We start from the raw sequence: 21,980 nt of genomic DNA on the forward strand, positions 1-21,980 counted from the left end.
ATAATAGTGGCGATAACACATCTCCTTGTTTCAGGCCATTCTCGAAAGTTTTTGGACAACTGTCTTCCTGCGTGGATCTATGCCATTCATTACTTATAATAAATGCTGTATAAGCTATTTACAAGAATTACATTTTTATTGTAACAAAAGGCTAGGTTTAAAATTATTTTCATTGTTGCGCCTGTATTATCGCACTGTACCATTTAATGTTTTGAAACGTAAAATTAAGTTTCGATGGAAATAAACTGTGCAATGAGTTTTCTGTTTTGAAATATATAATATCAACATTAATAGGAAGGATAATAATAATTGTGGTAAATTATGAGGTGCATTTTTTTCGAGAAAGCAGAGGCGCCAAACTTGATCAAAATAATGCAATATATTCTCGCTATACCAATCAATAATGCCCATGTCAAATCAGTGTTTTATTGTGATGAAAGCTTTATTGTCAGATGATAGAAACGGAATTTTGACAGAACTTGTGATGGCCGAAATTCGTGTTCAAGAGAGAAGCTTCTAGTAATATGAATAAGAAGTTGGCATCTCTAATCACTAATGGTATGTACTATTTTTACTTAGCTTGGTACAGTATACATTTTTCATAAGTAGAAGCTTTGTTTTGTTATAATTAAATATAAACTAATTATTTGCTGAGCAAAACTATATATTTTCGTTAAAATTCAACACGTGTTACAGTTTCGCCAACTAACTCTTTGGCTTCATCAGACACTATATTCATCAGAAAGAAAGATATCTTAGCTGTTGTATGTATATACGATTGTACAGTTATCCTGTATCACATAGTGTCTGATGAAGCCAAAGAGTTAGTTGGCGAAACTGTAACACGTGTTGAATTTTAACGAAAATAGCGAAACGAGTTTTGCTCAGCAAATAATTAGTTTATATTTAAGTATACATTTGGTTAGTAGAAACGGTAGTGCCAATATTATAAATAGTTATACGTATTAGAAGTAAGAGTGAAAATAACATGCAAAAAGTTATAACATTCAGTTTCAAGTTTATCTACCACTACAAATGCTAATAGTCCCCGGGCTCGTATTCAATTCAATCATGCAATCATGTAGCTGTATCACTTAAAAGATGAAACCAAACCCTTATCTATTGCAACTGAGATATTTTACTGTCCTTCTAGAATCTTGGTGACTAAAGTTTCACACTTATCTTTTTCACTACCGTGACACTGTTATGCTGTTATAAAACAAAGTTGTAAATGATAAAATTGAACAATATGAAATGAAATGAAATCTTTAAGCTTTACGTAACACGATTATGACGGTTAGGCTAGAAACGGGAAAATCCCGAGAAAACCCACGAACACAATGTTTGTCCACCACAAAGTCCATACAGCGCACGCTGGGATCGAACCAGGAACCCCAAGCACCGGAGGTGAACGCTCTACCACTGAGACACCGCGTCCCCCAATTGAACAATATGCTGAAACAACAGAAATATCTGATCGTTGGATTAACTGAGACTCGAACGTTGATCGCCAGCAATATCTGTACATAAGGAACGTTAAATACTTAATCAAGATAATCCATTGGCCCTCACACCGTGAGTTGAATGCGAATGGAGATACGGTAAAGGTCAGTTGTTGGTGTGCGTATATCCAACATACTACCTGGTTGTAGCAGTTCAGTTACACCGTAAACTTGTGTAAGGACAGAGTGAACATGGGACCTCCACAAAGCGTCATAAGGGCGTATATACTGTACGAGTTAAAATATGGGTCAAACGCCGCTGCAGCGGGGCGGAAGATATGCCAGGCCTTTGGTGAGGGTGTCGTGACTACGCGGTGATTTAAGAAGTTTAAGGACGGTGACGAAACACTCGAAGACGCACCACATGTCGGAAGGGCAATAAATGTACAAAATTAAGATCTTCAGGCAGCAATTGAAGCGAACAGTGGCCCAGACATGTGAGGAACTGGGAGTACAATTCAGTGTGAGCGGAGAAACCATTCGGCAGTACCTCCATCAACTTCGGAGGCACTACAAGTTGGAATGATGGGTCCCACATCATTTGACTCTGGACCACAAGGAAGAAACCTGTATTTCTTTGCTGTCTCGTCTAAGGAAGGAGCCATTTTTGGACAGGGTGTTGACATGTGATGAGAAGGGCGTCCTATGCGAAGCTCCACAGCGCCATCATCATTGGTTAGCATCCCGTAAACCGGTTCCAAAACAGCCGAAATCAGCACTGCACCAGAAGAAGGTCCTCCTGTGTGTTTGGTGGACTGCTCACGGCATCGTGCATTGGAAACTGCTACCAGCTGGTCAGAGCTGTACTGTCAATGCAAGTGTGTACTGTCAGCACTTGAGCTGTGTTTACGAAAAACTCAAAACTCTGGAACCAGCACTTCTGAATTGCAAAGGGATCCTGCTTTTACGGGACAACGCTAAGCCCCACGTGGCTAGAATGACTCGGACACCATTCTATGCCTTGAATGGGAAACCCTATTGCATCCGCCATACTTCCCGGACATTGCACCGTCCGATTCCGTGCAAGGCTGTTTCATGCCTTGGACAATCACCTTAAAGGACGTCCGTTCAAATCCCTAGTAGAAAAATGAAATGAAATCTTTAAGTTGTACGTCCCACGGTTATGCCAGTTAGGCTAAAAGAGACGGTCATGATGAGAAATGAATGAAATGGTGGAATGAAGAAAGTGGGAAGAAACGGGAGAACCCCGAGAAAACCCATGAGCACGGTGTTTGTTCACCACAAAGTCCACACGGAGCGAAGTGGAGACACTGAGCCACCGCCCGACCCCCTAAATCCCTAGTACAGGTGCAAAATGCACTTGATACCTTCTTTGCTTCACGGCCCACCAAGTTCTACCGCGATGGACTCCATGGCCTTTCAGAACATTGGCAGAAGGTCGTCGATGCTAATGGAGACTATTTTTGATCTTCCAGCTACGTCTTAGGTGGCATACGATGTTCGAAGGTGGTGGGTAAAAAAGCAACAGAATTTTTTTGGTTACCTTTACACAACTATTAACCCAAATGGTCCATCAGCTACCATGCACAAGAGGAAGTTCGAAAAATGAAAAGATCAAACGAAAACTTTTACATCCCGCGATTATGTATGCCTTTCAAGTCGAAGGAGATGGATGTTTAATGAAAGTGAATGATATTAGAAAAACGGATGAACTTCAACGGATGCGATGTTGTCCTTCCCAACTCAGTAGAAGTAGACAAGAAATTCATCTCAAATCAGGTCAAGGCTCTACCACTGAGCCGTGTCCCTGTGAGATCGGTAGTTGAGCCGCAACTAGTCCAAGGCAGAGATTTTTGAGTATCATCCTGTTATTAAGTCCAAATAGAAACTACAACTAATTAATACGTTATAATAAAAAAAAAATAAATAAAAATAAAAAAAACAAGTTAAAAGGAAATTGGTTACATTTAAAAGAAGTAAGAACCAAAAATTATATTTCTAATGCTTTTAAATGTTTTTTTCCATAGAGTTTATTCCCTTACCTTAATAGCTGTCGGTGCACTGGACAATGTAACTAAAGTACCCGCTGCTTCGTATCTCACTGCAGGGCTGTTTGAGTTCAGAAGATTATAGATGCATCGAATAAATCGAGACCTTTCCGTAGGATTCGCATGACATACCTGCAACATAAATAAAAAAACCGAGTTACTTTATTTTACACATTAAAAAAAAAGACTAAATGACAATACAAAATACTGAATTATAAAAACGGGATTGTTTAAATTTCATTATGTGTATTTAGATTTAATCGTTAATACACGTGTTATCGCAAGTTACTTGATAGGCAAACTTAAAGAAGTGTAAACAACTATGCCATATGAAACCAGGAGGTTCAATGCCACGTTCACAAAAGGTCTCCACTGACTTCTGTCCTTAGCCATCTGGATCTAGTTTCTACTTTGTATTCCTATTTCTTCGAGATCCATCTTAATATTGTTCTCCCATCTACCCGCCTGGGTCTTCCTAAAGGTCGTTTTCCGATTGGATTTCCACTTAAAAATTTGAAGTGTTCATTCTTTCTTTCATTCTGGCTACATGACCTGCCCACCTGAACTTCCTCGATTTAATAACCCTACCAATATTTGATAAACGGTATACAGTTCCTCGTTATGAAGTTTCCGCCATTTCCCATTCCCGTTTCTCTTGGTTTCGAATATTTGTTTCAAAATTTTATCCTCAAATACTTTCAGTCTGCGTTCTTCCCTCAGAGTAAGCGACCATGTTTCGCAGCCACACAGCACAACAGACATGATTATCGATTTATATATTTCAAACTTCAATTTATTAACAGAATTCGCGACGGCTAAAATTTTGAACTGAATAAAAAGACAAATTTCATGCTTTCAGTCGGCATTTAATTTCTTCGTGATAACGATTTTGGTCTGTTAATATTGACCCTAGATATTTGAAAGTATTATCTGATATTTTGATACATGCACAATTTTCAGTATTACGATTTCAGGGAACTTATCATGTATATAGCTTTCTCTGCGCCTACTTCCAAACCGATGCCCCTGTAAACGTTTAATAAAACCTCTGCGTTTCTTTCTATTGTTGCCATATCATCCCCTATTATATTTACATCATCAGCATACACAATAACCTGGAGAATACCATTCAGCTCTAGGCCCTAGTTACTGTCTTTGATTTTCCTTTTAACGTAGTCCAAACAAAGTTGAATAATCAAGTGTAAACAACCAGAGCTCTTAATTACGTGCGATTTTAACGGATAATGTACAGCAAGCAGTAAGTGTGGGAGAAACAACTAGTATAAATAAAAATATTATACCTTTAACATATTGTGCTAAACCTACACCAATTACTCAATTATGAGACTACTTATTTCAAAGCTTTAAATGCAATCTTACCTTATAAATTAATTCTACAATCACAAGCTGAAGAATATCACCAAATGTGGTTACTTGATCCAGACAAGACGCCAAGTAAGACAAAGCCCTTTCCTGATCAGCGTGCAGCAACATTAGAAAAGCGTTCCTTTTACATGACATGTCTTGCTCACCTTCCAGGAACGTTGCAATCAGCTCGGGAGCATCGGGGATCAAAAATTCGAAATTTCTGGAATAACAACGAAACCACACATAAAAAACACCATCAAAAATGCACAAAGTCAGAACTTTCACTATACAGAAAATCATACAAGACACTAGTACAGAACAGTCATCCATAAGTAAGTTAATCAATAGACTATAGATTTGCCAACGAATGAAATTGCAACAGAATATACAGAAACTGTTTTTTCTTCGTATATTAGTACGTACCAATAGTAATAATACTTAGGTACCCATAAACATTTGTCGGGTTTCCACTAGTAGAGCTTCACACGTCATTCCTACACATATATTATCGAAACACCTTGTTTTATATATTTATATACAAGGCACGTCTTTCAAGTAAGTACCATTTTGAAATTCGGCTGCTGCAGTGCTGCGGTCGACATCCCACGTATGCGTGCTTGAATGCACATCTGCTGGCAAGCCACATACGTCATTACGGAATTATTCGATTGTGTTTCCGTTTGTTTGTGAATAGATAAGTTGCCTCCGCCAATTGTGAAACAGGCGTTGTGATTCATTTCCTTAATGCTAAAGGCGTGAAAGCGACTGAAATTCATCGCCAGATTAGAGAAGTGTATGGAGAAAACACTATGAGCGATGGAATGGTACGAAAATTGGTTAGAGCTTTCCAAAAAATGGCCGCACGATTGTTTATGATGAGGAACGAAGTGGGCGACGTTCTGTCATCACTTAAGATTTGATGCAAAAAGTTGTGGAAAAAGTTAAAGAAAAAGAAAACATACCCTTTATGATTTCGTCGTTATCTGCAATTTCAATTACTCAGAAACGAACGTAAACACAGTTGAATGTTTCCGTAATGGCGTATGTGGCTTGCCAACAGATATAAGTAATTACACAACAAGGATACGACGGATACGAGGGATGCCGTCCGTAGCGCTATAGAGGCCAAATTTCAAAACGACAAAATATGCCTCGTGTGTATGTATATTGCTGAAGTTCATTCATCAAATTAAGATGTAGCTCCCTATAGAATGACGAGGATATTATCACTGTCTTAAGTTAAAATTTATAGGAAAACGTACCTTTTAGGAACGAAATAATATTTTCCCTTCATTTACTAGCAACCCACAAAGTAGTAAGCGGGAGCGATAGGAGATAGAAAGTACAGTGAACAATAGTTCAAAAGTTCTTGAGTGGCACTGCAAACGATGTCACTACTTGAAGTTTAATTTATCCCCCGTCTGGAGATAAAGAAAAGACTATTACAACTTCTTTGTTCATTATTAAGTTGCCCTGGCCTCTAGTTAAATCGACGACAGTTAACATAATAATAATAATAATAATAATAATAATAATAATAATAATAATAATAATAATAATAATAATAATAATAATAATAATAATAGCGTTTACTATCGTCTTACTAGTCTCATAACAAAAAGCTTGATGAATGTATATTTTACTATCTGTTTCACGGCGTGATGTGGTTCTCCTATAGCATCACTTGTCATGCTTTTTTAAAAATTATTAAATCTTTAAGTTTAACGTCCCACGATTATGCCCTTTAGGCTAAGGGAGACGATGATTAAGACAGGTGAATGATGGAAGAAAAAATGAAATGAAATCTTTGTTTTACGTCCCACCGTTATGCCGGTTAGGCTATAGGAGACGGTGATGATGAGGAATGAATGAAATGGTGAAATGAAGAAAGTAAGAGGAAACGGGAGAGCCCCGAGAAAACCCACACACACGGTGTTTGTCCACCACAACGTCCACACGGCGCGAACTGGGATCGAACCCGGGACCCCAAGCACCAGAGGTGAACGCTCTACCACTGAGCCACCGCGGCCCCCTGAATGATGGAAGAATTGGTGGAATGATGCAGTCGCAGGAAACGGGAGTATTCCGAAAAAAGAAAAACGGTCAAGCAAGTCATTATGTTCAAGTCAATTAGATTTATCTATTGATGTCTCATTTTTTGGACAATTTCTTTTTGCAGTACACGCTAATATTATCCGGCTTCATTACTACTAGATACTGTGGACTTAAGGTAAAATGAGAACAGAATTTTTCATGCTCTCTGTGTCATGTAATGAATCACGTTAAGTGTTCTTTTATTCTGATTTCAGTTAATGAAGAGTGTAATAGTTCTCAATGTAACGTTCTTTTTTCACCATCGTACTTCTGTTTCATAAAACAGATCTGGGCTATAAATAATATTCTCATGCTACCACCTTAAATGGTCCAAGTACGCGCCTTTGGCGTGGGAGACCCGGGTTAGATTCCCGGTGGAAGCTCATGTGGTTCGGATCCCACGTTAATCAGTAGGTCCACGTTTCATATAGCCTTGCTGCTGAACGGGGCGTTAAACTCATAATCAACTTAAATCGTCCAAATGTTGACCACTAGGTTTTCTTAAACTCTTATTATAATATGAAACGTTAAATCAATCTAAACATTTGATGAGATAATAAAAGGTGAAAGGTTCAACTACACAATACACAAGCATTCACTAAAACCATTTAATAATACGTAATTGTTTGTACCTGTATATGGTGAATATCGCAAGAACAGCATTTCTTCGGACATACGAATGACGATGTTCCAAACAAGCACGAATAGCTGGCATTAAAGGTTCCAAAAGTTCAGGTTCTTTCAATTTGCACAAGAAACGCAATGTTGAGCCTCTGATGAATTCATTTGGGTGCTGAAGATCCTGTAATACGAACAAAATGAATATGAATATCTGTTCATTACCTTTTACTTGGTTACTTCGTTAACCAAACATCAGTGTACATTTCCAGCATGCGAAGATTATTATCTCGTATGCGTACATGTCACAAGTTACAGGAAAGTCTCTAAACGACTTTCACCCACCTCTGTCCTAAGTAAAGGAAGTTGAGAGTGGGCTGAAGGTACTTTAGTTACCTGCACAAGCACATACCAGATTTACAGAAGAAGGTTACTTATGAACAAGCAGTTGAGGTACTGTTGCCTTCAAAAATTGGATTTTGCATTATTCGATGGTGGCGATTCAATAGAAGACTAGAGAATCAAAGATTACAGTAATGAGGGTAACATACATTAAAGAGATATTACTATTGTAAGAAACTAGCAGAATACAGGTTCTTCGTATGGAGACAATACGTTTCATTTTAGACAAACGGCTGAATTTGGATTTAAACGGCATCGGAAGTGTCACTATTTGTCTCAGCGACCCCGAAAACTGTGGATCTGGCACTAATATTAGTCATTTTCGATCATTTTATATATCTCCCCCTCCCCAAGCTTTGAAGCAGAATTTGGACTTAAACAGCATCGGAAATGTCACTGTTCATCTACCTCGAAAAATATGGATTCGACACTAACATCAGTAATTTTTATATATCTTCCCCTCCCCAAGTTTCGGGGCTGAATTTGGATTTAAACGGCATTGGAAGTGTCACTGTTCATCTACCTCAAACACTATAGATCAGACATTAATATCCGTCATTTTCGATAATTTTTAAATACCCCCCCCCCCCCCCAATGTTACCGTTAAAGTGAAATGATGAAAACCATCCCAGACCCAAACCTCATCTATGTTGAAAATTTGATCGAGATCAGTCGGGTGGTTCAAAAGATATGAAGTCATATATGGACTTTCATTTTTATATATACAGATTAACATGAATATCTTAATATATGAGACAAAGCATGTAGTTATTGAGACAGAAAGTATGTAATGTATGGTAAATGAATATAGTGATATGGAAATTCGGTAAGATAAAGAATTTATTGGAAGTATTACTTACGTTACAGGTTGTTCGACGATATTTTCATTAGACAATTAAATTGATATTTCTCTTTTACTTGGTATGTAAACTCAAAGACATTTTCAGTTATACTTTGTTACTTTTCCCACTTTATAAGTTTTATAGCCTATTTCTAATAAAACTTTTCATTAACTTGTGTCATGTTATAAAGAAACAAATGTATTTCACTTTTAGTCCATTTCCCAAGCAAGTCCTTCATAACTTTCTTTTGCTTGCCTCTCTGCTCTTGTATTAACTCACAGATACTTTCAAGACTGCCAAATATTTTCTCTAGTCGATATTAAAGGTTATATATATATATATATATATATATATATATATATATATATATATATATATATATATTTGAGAGGAAGGGCAGGGATGGGTGATTCTTTGGCTAGGTAATTGAATACATCTGATAATCAATCTGAATGGATATATACTTAAAAAAAAAAAAAAAAAAATTAGTACTCTATTTAACCGACTAAGATAATCTTTTTTTTTTTAACTTCCTCTTTTTAGGTTCAAAAAATGCCCCTTAACTTAGAGTCGGTATCGTTAACACAGCCAGTAGACGACACCTTTTATTGACGCAACAAGAGAAAGCTCCGAAAATTATCGCTAGAAGATGCTACAAATAAGTTTTAGTCATCGTGCAGAGGAAACCTGTGTTGCTAAGTCAATAAATTTTCTTCTAATTCTAGTAGATTTTAGTGTTTATTAAAAAAACAAACGTGTGGGACGATAGGAAGGTTACCGAAAAAAAAAAAAAAGAAGAATTCGAGATTTTAGTGGATTTACACTTTCATGACTTCTACATGCCGAAAAAGTGATTCTGAATGTCTGTTCGTTCGTTTCGAGTGTGTACATTCGTCTAGAGTCCGTACCGTTTAGCATATCTGCACCAAAATTTAAACTCAAGAGCTCCCTCGTGGCTAAACGGATAGCGTACGTGCCTTTTGAGTGGGAGATCCGCGCTCGATTCCCGGAGAGGAGCTCATGTAGTTTGGATCCCACATTAAGCTGAAGGTTCACGTCTCATACAGCTTCGCAGCTGAAGAGAAGGCTACAATCAAACTGAAACTTAAATTTTAAACTTACGATTTTTATTTTAAAAAAAATTGCTAGTGGTGGTTCGAATTTTCATCCTAATTTTATAAATGAATTCATTAACAACCCTATACTGATGTAGTATTTCTGAAAAAAAAAAAATCCCGAAGAGATAGTTACATTTTGCATGGGAGTTTTTGCGGACAAATGAGTATTTTCGGACAATTATCTTTTAAAAAAAAGACCATTTTATTGGTCCCATAACGTAATATTCCATTAATAGCCCTAGCATATGACGCAAGTCATTTCAGATTTAAAAAAAAAAAAAAAAAAAAAAAAAAAAAAAAAAAAGAGAGAGATTTACTTTCAGGGGTAATTTTTCTTTATACGAAGTTTTCCGAAAACGTCTTACAATTTTGTTCGTATTTCAAAAATAAACGTTTCAGTAATAACTGTAGCATAATATGCTTTAGTTTAAGAAACTGGAGTGAGAAAGTTTAGTGCGATGGCCTGTATCTTTTATTTTAATTTTTGATTCCCAGGGGTCCTCTTGTAATCGAATGAATTCGGTCGTTCAAGTGTCTTCTTATTCTTGAAAAAACCGTCCGTGAAATATGTATAAACATGTCTGAAACTATATTAATAAATAATTGTAAAATATTGGGTTGTCTTATAAAATTTTCCACTCATATCTTTCAATATTGTTATCCCACATTCTATTTTACTTTTATCTCGCAAGAAAATGAGGCAACTAAACTTTATAATTTAAAATATGTGTTTTGCGATAATTAGAAGGTACATAATTTTAACAATAATCACGCTTCCGATAATCTGATTATATACACCTTTCCTAACCACTTTACAATCTACCGAACCCGGAAGTTATATCCCCATTCACAAATACTCTCCATTGACTCCTGCCCTTAGCCAACTGGGTTAAGTCTTTACTTTGCATGCCTATTTCTGCGATATCCATCTGTTCTGGCTATATGATCTGCTCACTTAAGGTTTCTGGGCCTGATGACCCTGACAATGTTAGGTAAATGGCATAAATTATACAAATCTTTGTTATGAAGCTTCTGTCATTCTCCATTTCCGCCCCTCTTAGGTTCGAATATTGTCTCAGGATTATATTTTCGAATATTTTCCGTCTGCGTTCTTTCGTCAAAATAAGTGACCATGTTTCGCAATTATACAGCAGATAGAATTATCACGTTTTATATATTTTGAGATTTAAATTCTTCGACGGAATTAGCGAAGAGATGGACTTCGGACTGAACGATAATACGAATTCCCTGCTTTCATACTTTGCCCAAAGTATTACTAGATATTTTAATATATCTGTAATTTGCAGTGAATGCAATACATGATTACATCATTGCGTGAATTTCCATATATTTAATTTTCTCTGCATTTACTTCTAAATTTAGGTCCCTGCAGGCGTTTAATAAAACCTCCACATATCCTTCTAGTGTCCTCATATTATCCCCTATCAGACTAACATAACCAGTATAACCCATAGTAAGTAGAATTCCGCTCTGCACGTCTAGGTCTCATATAGCTTCGCTTCTGAACGGAATGCTAAACCTCAATTAAACCAATAAATTAACACTTTTACAAAACTTCTAAAGATTCTGCATTGTTTCTAAAGATTCGAAAGTAATTTAGGGTGACCGGTTTTTCAGGTAAGTTTATAGAATTTACAAGTGTGCTGTGCACTCTTATGCAAGTCTCAAGTTTTCATTAAACTGGCAATAAATTTTGAATAGAGGTAAGATGGAAAACCAATACAGATATTTAAGAAGCAAAGAGCAGTGATTTAATGGGATATCTGCATCATTTCTTCATATCAAGTAAGGAGGTATTGTATAAATATGTAATTTACAAGCATCTTTTACCGGAGGAGAAAATTTAAAGGGAGTAACTCAAGATTCATGAACGTTATTTCTACAATGGAGGATACCGATCAAAGCATGTAGTTCACAAGCTGCATGATGTCCTACGGATGCGCACTGAGGATGACAACTATTCACTGAAACATATACACCAAACTGTTATACGTAGAATGCTTGGGTGAGAATTTGTTTTCTGGTTAATTACTATGAATCTTACCACGTTATTACGGAATTTTAAGGAAAATTACACTTAAAATTTAGCTGACAATTTTACACTCGTAGGTATAATGTAACATTCAAACTCACCTTTCTATACGCATCACAGACAAGAATCATTTCTTGCATAAGTTTCCCATCTGGTGTGGTCTTGGGCACAATTTCCCAAAAGATTAAGAGCAATTTCTTCACCATGTGATCCTGAAGGGGCAACACAAACCGAATGATAGTCATCAACAGACCTGGCAATCTCTCTCCACTTACGATCATATGAATGGTTTTCTTCAACGCTTCGATCTTCGTTTTGGTGTCACCCTTTTCTGTGAAAATACAACACCATATGCTACTTTTTTCACAGTATTACAGAAAAAAACGAAATTATTCTACATACAAAACTCTCAATGTTCCAAGTATTCCCTTCATGGTAGTTGAAGAGAATAACCAATTTTACATCACACTTTTTAGGTAAGAATTCAATTATATAAAAAGAGAAACTACTAAAGAAATTAAACTGACGTATGGTTATGACTGTCAACTTAAATTCAGGAAAGACAAAAGTGGGGTTCCCATTCAAAATTTTGGCACTAATAAATACTTAGACACATTCTTAAGTTTTAAGTTAATAGATAAACAAAGAATGAAATAATGCACCGGAAACTGAAATGTGTGTCTCGGTTTACTATGCCAATGCTTTAACCAGTACGCCACTCAGTAAGTTCCCTGAACAGCCATACCATTTTATCACTCTTAACGTCGGTGCTGAGCCACTCAAACCACATGGATTGCATCACAACTCTTCTTGTGCTTGAACAATCCTGTGTTTATATTATAGAACACCACTTACAGTTGAATTATACCGGGTAATAAGAAACAGACACACACTAGAAGAAAATTACAAAATGATGAAAAATAAAGCAAAGAAAATAGAGCTAGAAATAAATTCAAACAAAACAAAATATATGAAACTTGAAGATTCCAAAAGGACCAAAAAGGAAAGGGATTTAAATATGGATGACCATACAACAGAAAGAACAAGAAAATTTAAGTACCTTGGCATGACAATCGCCGGAGACAATAAAACATCGCAGAAGGTACAAGAAAGAATAACAAAGGGAAATAAATATTATTACGCATTACCAAATGTATTCAAATCTAGAAACGTCAGCAGGAAAATAAAATTAAGCTTGTACAATACGATACTAAAACCAATGGTCATGTATGGTTCGGAAAGTTGGGTAATAATTACAAGGGAGGAGGAATGGCTAGTGAGATGAAATAAATAAATAAATTTAAATAAATTAAAAAAAAAAAATCCTGCGATAAATATAGGGACCAATACGAGAGAACGGCAAGTGGCGCATTAGAACGAATTTAAAATTACAATATGTATATGCCCAACCAATACTTGTAAAAAATAAACAAGGAAGACTAAGATGGGCAGAACATATATAGCACATGCACGAAAGTCGAGCTGCTCAGATGTCCGTAGGGAAACCAGATGGTCGAAAGAGCAGAGATAGGCCCAGAAAAAGATGGATAGACGACATAGGAGACGATGTAAAGAAATGAGGAGTTCGGGGCTGGAGAAGAAAGGCAGAGAATGGAGAAGATTAGAGGAGAGTGGTTAGGGAGGTCAAGGCACTTCAAGGGCTGTAGCATCGACCAGTATTTAGTAGTACGTATGTATCAAAAGTACGGAGTCACAGACTAACTTCGTTACCAGTAAAAGTGAAGAAAGAACGAAAAAAAAAAAAAAAAAAAAAAAATGAAGAGGGAAGTTGCCAGAAATAGCTGATTTTTAATCTACAGGGTGTCTACCAAAATCCCAAAATGAAATTTCGTGACCTTTTCTTTACCAAACCACAAAATTTCAAAACATTCAAAAACTAATAACAATACGTATATTCTTTTAGCACTTGTCTTGATCTTATCTCTACTTTCAAATGCTGTTCCCTGGACCAATAAAAGCTCGATGTCTTCTCACAGCTGAATAAACTGGTTAGAAGCGTACGTGGTTTCGGCGATGCGACGAGATTTGCATCGCCACTACTAAATGATGCCAGCTGTAGGACAATCTCAAGAGCAAATTTGTGTGCGAATTAGGCCCAATTTTCACGCATGCGATAGAAGTGTGATTTGCTTGCGATTTGGTAGCGTTTAGAGCCGACCACAGACATTTTTGGCGGAAAATTTTGACGTTTTTATAAACAAAATTTTCCGGTATCAACTTATATTTGTGCAGATAAAAAATCTTGACCCAAACGCTAAATTTCGTAACTTTTTCTTGACCGTTTTTCGATTTCATGACTTTCGTGACCGATAGACACCCTGATCTAAAGTTGCGGAAGTTCTCTAATCGCACCCGTCATTTGGGCTCGACACTGGTAAGGTGTCATATGTTAAATGAAAAACCAACGTTGTTAGTTCATTCCCTTCTGCCCTTACCATATCAATGCAGCATTGTTGGGAAACAGATTTAAGATATTCCCTCACACAACAATGTGTACATTTCCCATATGATTTTTCGGTGCCTTTACCTTCCGTTTGAACAGCCTGCCGAATTGGAATGGCGTTTTTCCATTTAATATAAGTGCATTCCGGAATTCCATAAATTAAAGACATTATGGAATTCCGCGTAACTTACTAATGTGTATACTGCTTTTATAAAAACAGTGAATTGACGGGAAATACAGAAACAATTATTCAAGGAAATTAAAAATCGACATTAAGTCACTGAATACTTTGTATCAATTGTTTTTCAGAGAAACCAAAACTTTCAATAGGAGATGCAGAAGGATCCAGTAATACAGAAATAAAATGGTGCTGATGACGTTTCCAGAGAGTAAGGAAATATTCAATTAAAGTAAGAAACACGGAGGTACAAGGTAAGCCACTTTCCTTATTTCTACTTAATTTAATTGCTTAAAGTTTCAGCGATAGTTCGTACTTTCTGACAAACTAAGAAGAGAGTGACCAAAGGTTGAAGTTTTGTATGCATCTTTAAACGTGTGTTCTTTATGTACTGTTTCATAATAGAACACCAACAAATGCATAATACACGTCTGACACAATTTGTTGACATAATCCAATAACGAAATTAGGATATTTTTTTAAAAATTTTACTCAACCTATTTAGAAATGAGTAGAACAAAACAAAAAAAAAAAAAAAAGAAAAAAAAAGAAAAACCGATTCGGCGAAAATCATACTGGTTTCAGCTAAACCTGAGGCAGAATTGGAGAAAATGGAAATCTGCTTCGGTGAAAACAACCTTTTTTTTCCCCAAAAAACTGAAACCATTTTCAGTTTTCATAAAAACCGTTTTTTCCCACCTCTCGTAGAGAATTTTTCATATCGATATTTTTCTCAGAATCAAATATGGATAAACTTCATATTTCCACTTACCTAAGTCTAATTTTAGTTGCATTTCATTAGGTGGTTCAGAGTCCATAGGGACATTAATCAAAGTGTAACACGGTTGTTCGGCCAGTGCCATCTTGACCAATGTAGTAATAATCTACCTAAAATAATAAAATACAAGAAAAGATAAAATCATTAGCAACAATTTATAAAGTATGAAAACAATTAAAACATGTCATGCCTTTAACTTGTTGTGTTTATTTATAATAGATTGGAACTTTTTAACTGGATTTTGTTTCCATTCTAATGTCCATTCACGTAAAATTAAGGCAGTGTTTAGTCTTTTAGAAATAAATTTGTAAGTAATAAACTAAAATCAATACCTATGAAACCTATCTAAAGTCAAGAATTACGAATTATGCCGACAAATTCTACATTAATTAGGGTTCACTTACAAAGTAACATCTTACATCGTGCCGAAATATAGAATAGTTGCGCAAGATTTTTCAAAATTTACGGAAAAATGGATCATATACATCGGGACAGCTTTAAACGGCTCTTTCCCCAACCACTGCTTCTTTTCACCCCCACAACCCTCGGTTAGTTCTCGCGAGCGTGTAAGGTGTCACTACTCTCTGTGTTGCCGTACCTCCGATCCACTTGTGTAGTTAAAAGTCCGGCAAAACAAGGAGAAAGCTTTCCCTCCTATTTTCAGTTAACAACAACAAAAATTTAAAAGAAAATATTTCAACTAAGAAAAAGGAAACGAGGCAACATTGGTTTTTAGCCAGAAGGGATCATAAATCTCTACCACGTGTCGCAAAGACTAATAGGGGAAGGTTCAGAGGGGTAAACAGGGTTTTCAGAATTCCTGGAAAAAGAGCCCTCTCTTTCTGTCCCAATGTATACACTTACCTTGAACACGGTCTATAAGTGTAATTTTAATTTTTACTTAGTCTAAGCGCAGGCAGGAAGTAAATAAAGGATATATTTTTGTGAAATTAAATTTTTATGGAAGTTCAGTTTCCTCCTTTACACTAGGACAAATCGGCATCTCTGAAACTAATCAATGAGCGACTGACTGTCTTCGAATGCGGAGACTGAGGATAGCTCAGCACAAAGTGATTCAAGTGTTATGGGTAAAATATAATGCCCTAAAGCAAAATTTACCTTACACTCAGAAAAATAAAAATCGTAATACAACTGCAAAAGGTACACAATCAATATAGCACACTTTGTAAGCATATCAAAGATATTATAAATGACAAAAGACTCCGAATAACATCCATCCCTAGGCCTTGACCCTCTATGCCACATGGGTGCTTCTAACACTGCCTGCTGTTATAAAAGCTAAAGGCAGTGCAGATTTACTATACGGATCCATACATTTTTTAAAGTTTGCATCAAAAATATTATAATAAAACATTAGTAAGTAATCCAAATATGTAGGGATCTTACCTGTAAGATATGTATGTACGTAGAAATAGATTTATAACAGTGGAATGTAATAAGCACGGACTCCTCCTTAAGGAAACCATTAAACATTGTATGTCAAGTGAAGAGCATATGAAGGTAATGCGTTAACTGTGGATAAGTAAGCATACACACATATGATAGTTGTATTGTGTACATGTTGCACAGTGAGTAATGGCGGAATTTAAAGATAGGCCTATCGTATGTACAAGTTTACAAACTGAAATGCAAATATCTATACAACCTGGAACGCACCGAACCTATCAGAAGTAGAAAATGGAAGGTCTTCAGAATCTGAACCTTCAACTTAACTTATTCATAGGTTGTAACAGAAAACTGTATTTTATGTTTACAAGTGTAAGGTTAATAGTGTGAAGTTGCTACGCTATACAGACTCACTGCGAAATCTGCATTAAGGTACTTGTAAATACAAAGTACGAGCACTAATTTAACTTACTCTACTGTATTTTAGTAACTTATGCAACTCTAAACTAAAGCACGGTTTCCCTTAGCTTCGGTGCATAATCGTGAGACGGTAAACTTAAAATAAAAGGTTAAGTTCTGCAAGTGGCCTCCAAAATTACAAAATATACGGGAAAATAAGGCAAACTAAAAAGACAATAAGGTCATCACTGTTCGGTGACTAATTACAGAGAAAACTGGAGTTTAATCTTGGACTATTTGACGGCGTGTAATGAGGCCACATTACGTAAATATACAATAGAGCACGTATAAGTGTTGGAAACCCACTGTCTTACTAACTAACCCAGGAAATGTATGATGCAATAGGGGAAACAAAGGTGCCGACTGATTCTAATAATACTCCATAGTGCCCCAAAACATATCGCTCCGTCGGGGCCCCACTACAGTGAACTGGTAGGATTTCTCCAAAGATTGGTTACAATGTGCTGCAGTTTGCAAGAGCGACATCACAAGATGACGGGTAAATCATTGTTTTAGTTACTTGTATGTATGACAAAAGGTTGGAACAGTGAACAGTTAAATGGTGGATGCATACTTATTTAGTAAAGGATAAAGAAAGCAGGAAATTAACATACATTTGGGAAATACAACTAAAGTATGGAAATTAAAAGAGGTGTATTAACATAACTAAGAGTAATTACGAAAACTTTAAAACTGCTTTATGTTCCTCTGATCGCAGGAAGCGGGCTGTCAGCAGAACCTAACAATAAATAAATAAATTAACTTTTAAACAATCTAAATTAATCTAATCTTACACTACTCTTGAAAAAGGGTTATCCCTTCTGAAGTGAATCTGCACGCAGGAATGCAACTACACACATAAGGAAGCAATGTTTAAAGGGCTAACATTCTGCAGATAGCGACCCCGGATTAGACCAACAAGAACCCGTCTTTAACGTTGTATTACTATTTATTTGTTGTTATTTCAATATACCTTACCTAGAATTACTCCTCTTTCATTTCCATCATTCACTCTTACCTGCTAATCACAAATATTTATTTTAGTGCTTTCTTTTCTTCAATAGATATATATTTTATCTGTATTGTATTACTGTGCCAAATTATAACCTTCTAACTGTTAAGTGTTGCAAACTACGATTATTCGAAACGAAACCAACGAATCGTTACCTTCTTAGTTTCCAACCAGCACCATAAACAACATCCAACTGCAATATGTTGTATATAAATTTTTAGAGGGGGGTTTGGAAGCGGAGCCCCCTATAAAATACATACCCTTAAGCCGTAAAAAAATTACAAAATACATAAGAAAATACTTCTTTCCTGTACCGTATCAGGTTACCACACAAGGCATGTAAAGATCAGAAAAACATTTTTTTTATTTATTTTTTTTTTTTATCAGGATTTCTTCGTGAGTGAGTCGGCAAACGTATCGCATTTGTGGCCAATTAGTCCTGCTTCCGAGTTCAAATGGAGGACAATTTCTCTCCAATGTAACTCGAAAAGCGGTTTTTATTCCGCTTTAAGCTTATGTGACCCCTTCCAGCATAACCCGGCTGTTGCATAACATCAAGGAGAAACAAACTTTTTTCTATTCATATATGATATGAATATATAGAGCAAATTATTTAAACCAAAAAAAAAAAATCTGGTTTAAACCAAAAAAACTGTTTTTTTTTTTGTTGTTTTTTCAATAAAAACCATGGTTTTTGCCTACCCTGCTACAAAGACGACCTTTATTACCTTGTTCGATACATTCATTCAGACATTTCGTCTCTGATTCTGTTGCCTTCTCCGTAAATTTTATATTCCGGGGCCGCCATATGTGGCAATTAACCCGTTTAAAGACACTATGAGTAGTGTTCGTTCAGTCATGCAATAATTTTACGAATCTGCACCTAACTACACTTATGGAAGTATACCTTCATCAAAACAAACACTATACTCATAGCAATGCTATGTGAGACACAATTTTTAGGTAAGCTTTACAATACACGCTTCAGCTACGCACTGTTTAGTAGAACCGCTTAAAAAGTGTAGAGAGAGTTCAGTTAGCTCAGAAGTATGTTGTAAATTTGGAACAATTTTGTTATTTCTTGTGTTTGCGTAAGAACACCAACTGGAGAGGATATTGTATTAATTTTCTACAGACACTTGCCAAATTTCTTCGGTAAAGCTACGCCTAAGTAAATGGAAAATTTCCGCTAGTGGTAATGATGTTATGCAAATGAAATACAGAATGGGTTGTGAAGAAAACTAAAGGGGGCTGAGTATTGCCTCACTGGAACTTAGTACGTGCTAAATTGAAAATTTTACGTAACGGTTATGACTTACGAAAACTTAACCTACATCATTAGACTGAAATATTTTGTTACTTAAACAAATCAAGTCTTTGTGTGAGCAGTGGTGTGAGCAAGAGGTGAATTATACGGACATTTCAACTAATTGTAATTTTTCTTCTGCAACGAACACCTCTATCCTTTATCGATTAATGCCCCTTTCTATTGAAGAATTACCTTGTTATGCTAAAGGAAGTTAATTAAATCGGTTGTTGCCTCCCTTTCTTAGTACAATCATATATAAAAATAAATTAGTAAATAATTCGACAGAAAGTTCACCGGTTAAGGGTACTCTGATTTGTATAATATAATGTACATATTTTCAAGTATAACTGAACACATTTTACCTTACTCCAAACAGAAAATGGTTCTAGATCAACTACGTTATAAACAAGGACTTTTGCACTAATATTATTCAAAACATTTCTGTCTCTTATTCTTTCTGCAACTCCACCATATGTGACGTGTCAGTAGCGATGTGGTTGATCACTGAACCAACGATATGTAATTTTCCTCTCAGAGTTTCTAACGTAGAACTTTAAAATGGGTTAATTGCCTGGTTAAGAATAAATATTGAATTTAATATTGACTATATATTAAAGACTAAGATTCTATGAGGCTATATATTAAATACAGCTATGTTAAAATATCAAGAAAACATCTATAAGATTTATTTGATTACTCTATAAGATTTATTTGATTGATGAAACATTAGAAACATTTTGATCACCTGTTTTCAATAGTTGCAGAAAGAGTTGTCTTTTGTGAGTCTCACATGGTATGCACATGCCATGAGTAGCTGTGTTTATGTTTTAATCGTGGTATAATGTTACGTATCACAAATAATACAAAGTAAAACTTCACTTAACGAAGTGCCACCAATCGAAATATGGATACAGAATTATATGAAGATGCGAAGTCTTTCGCTGACCTTAAGTTGAAGCCCTGGATAGTTAAGCAATGTGTTGAAGTAGGTGAGTAATTCATATATCGTAGACCTATATTCCTGTGCCATAATGGTATTTTGACAATTTGCTTCCAGTTTGTTTTTCTTATAATAAGTTGTACAATTCACGGACAACAGGTTAGGTTCAACGTGCAGGTTTATTATTGACGCACCTCTCGAAATAAACGTTGACAAATTATAATTTTTTCACTAATTTCCTTTTTATTGTTTCCTAAATGATTTGCGCTGGGCGACATGAAAATAATTCACATGGCATAGATAAAATTCAAGGGTGTGAACATAAGCAATTGTTGAAAAAATTATAATTCTTATATGGTTTGCGTATAAATACGGCGTCCTGTTGTACGCATAAAAACTACAGTGCAAGAAACACAAAACAACTTCTGTTAAGTAACTAGCACGAATGTTATCTAACCGAGTCGGAGCAGGGCATAAGCGTAAGCGAGGGACTGCGGCCGAAGCGAAAAGGCGCGTCAGCGAAGGTGAGCATACACGTGAGCGAGGTTAGTATAAACGAGTGGGTTTTGGCAATGATGACGACTTTAATTCTTGCAATTACGCACTGGCGCAAGGATTTTTTTTTTTAAATCCTTCCCCGGATAGAGAAGGTAGGAGTCTTAAGATACAAGAGTTCCCGTAATATGCTTTGACAGACTCTATTTTAAGTAATTTGTCACGGGAGATGTTTGTAAGTAGTGGTGCTATTCTAATTTTTTAACAACCGGTTCCCTCCCTCCCCTCCACCAGAAAGGGCCGTATTTTGAGGAATGATAGTATGGGTCATAACAAGCAATCGATCGAGATATTCATAAAAAGACGCATTTCGTACACATTTCTTCGAAGGCGCATATCTCCGGAACTAATGAAAATAGAGTTATTCCAAAACAAGTAGATAACGCACGTAACGACATTAGATAAGTATCACATTCATTACACTCACAGATCCCATATCTCGGAATTCATATTCAAATTCTGTCTGCCCATTCAAATTTCTGTCTACCCATTGAGTTGAAACAATTCAAAGTTGTTTGTTTTCACAACAAAGCAAGCGAGCGGGAAAAGTACAGAGATGTTTTCACAACGTTGTTTGGCTTCTTTCTCTCTTGACTAGGTCATATGTATGTATGTGTAGATGTGTTTGTGTCTGGGTATAACAAACGGTTCAGCGAACTTGAAATATTTTAACAACCGGTTTTAGAGAACCGGTGCGAACCGGCTGAATAGCACCACTATTTGTAAGTAGAACAGCTTCGAGTACTTTAAATTACATTGTATCGTTTACTGTAATGCAAGTTAGGCTAAGGAGGAATGTATTGCTGTTTAAGGAATGTGAGTCAATGAAGCGTGGGAAGAGTTAACGACTGTGGGTTATTCAGTGTAAACCA

At 36.1% G+C, this 21,980-nt stretch overlaps 2 protein-coding genes across 3 annotated transcripts in view; one reads left to right on the forward strand and one right to left on the reverse strand.

The window, feature by feature from the left end:
• Nucleotides 1–20,130, reverse strand: part of betaCOP (coatomer subunit beta) — a 61,722-nt gene extending 41,592 nt beyond the window's left edge. For both annotated transcript variants that reach the window (XM_081738857.1, XM_081738855.1), the window contains exons 1-6: nucleotides 19,976–20,130; nucleotides 15,421–15,536; nucleotides 12,108–12,337; nucleotides 7,606–7,775; nucleotides 4,892–5,099; nucleotides 3,506–3,643 (exon numbers count right to left, since the gene is read on the reverse strand). In XM_081738857.1, the coding sequence (XP_081594983.1) occupies nucleotides 3,506–3,643; nucleotides 4,892–5,099; nucleotides 7,606–7,775; nucleotides 12,108–12,337; nucleotides 15,421–15,511 (837 nt within the window). In that variant the 5' untranslated portion in view covers nucleotides 15,512–15,536; nucleotides 19,976–20,130. The remainder of the gene's footprint in view (nucleotides 1–3,505; nucleotides 3,644–4,891; nucleotides 5,100–7,605; nucleotides 7,776–12,107; nucleotides 12,338–15,420; nucleotides 15,537–19,975) is intronic.
• A 222-nt stretch (nucleotides 20,131–20,352) lies between these two features.
• The window catches only part of Dbp45A (putative ATP-dependent RNA helicase Dbp45A), a 134,977-nt gene continuing 133,349 nt past the window's right edge, over nucleotides 20,353–21,980 (forward strand). Inside the window, exon 1 of the mRNA XM_081738858.1 lies at nucleotides 20,353–20,602. Within this exon, the coding sequence (XP_081594984.1) occupies nucleotides 20,518–20,602 (85 nt within the window). The 5' untranslated portion in view covers nucleotides 20,353–20,517. The remainder of the gene's footprint in view (nucleotides 20,603–21,980) is intronic.

Source organism: Thermobia domestica, chromosome 14, assembly GCF_964235325.1.
Source record: "Thermobia domestica chromosome 14, izTheDome1.hap1.1, whole genome shotgun sequence".
Lineage (NCBI taxonomy): Eukaryota > Metazoa > Arthropoda > Insecta > Zygentoma > Lepismatidae > Thermobia > Thermobia domestica.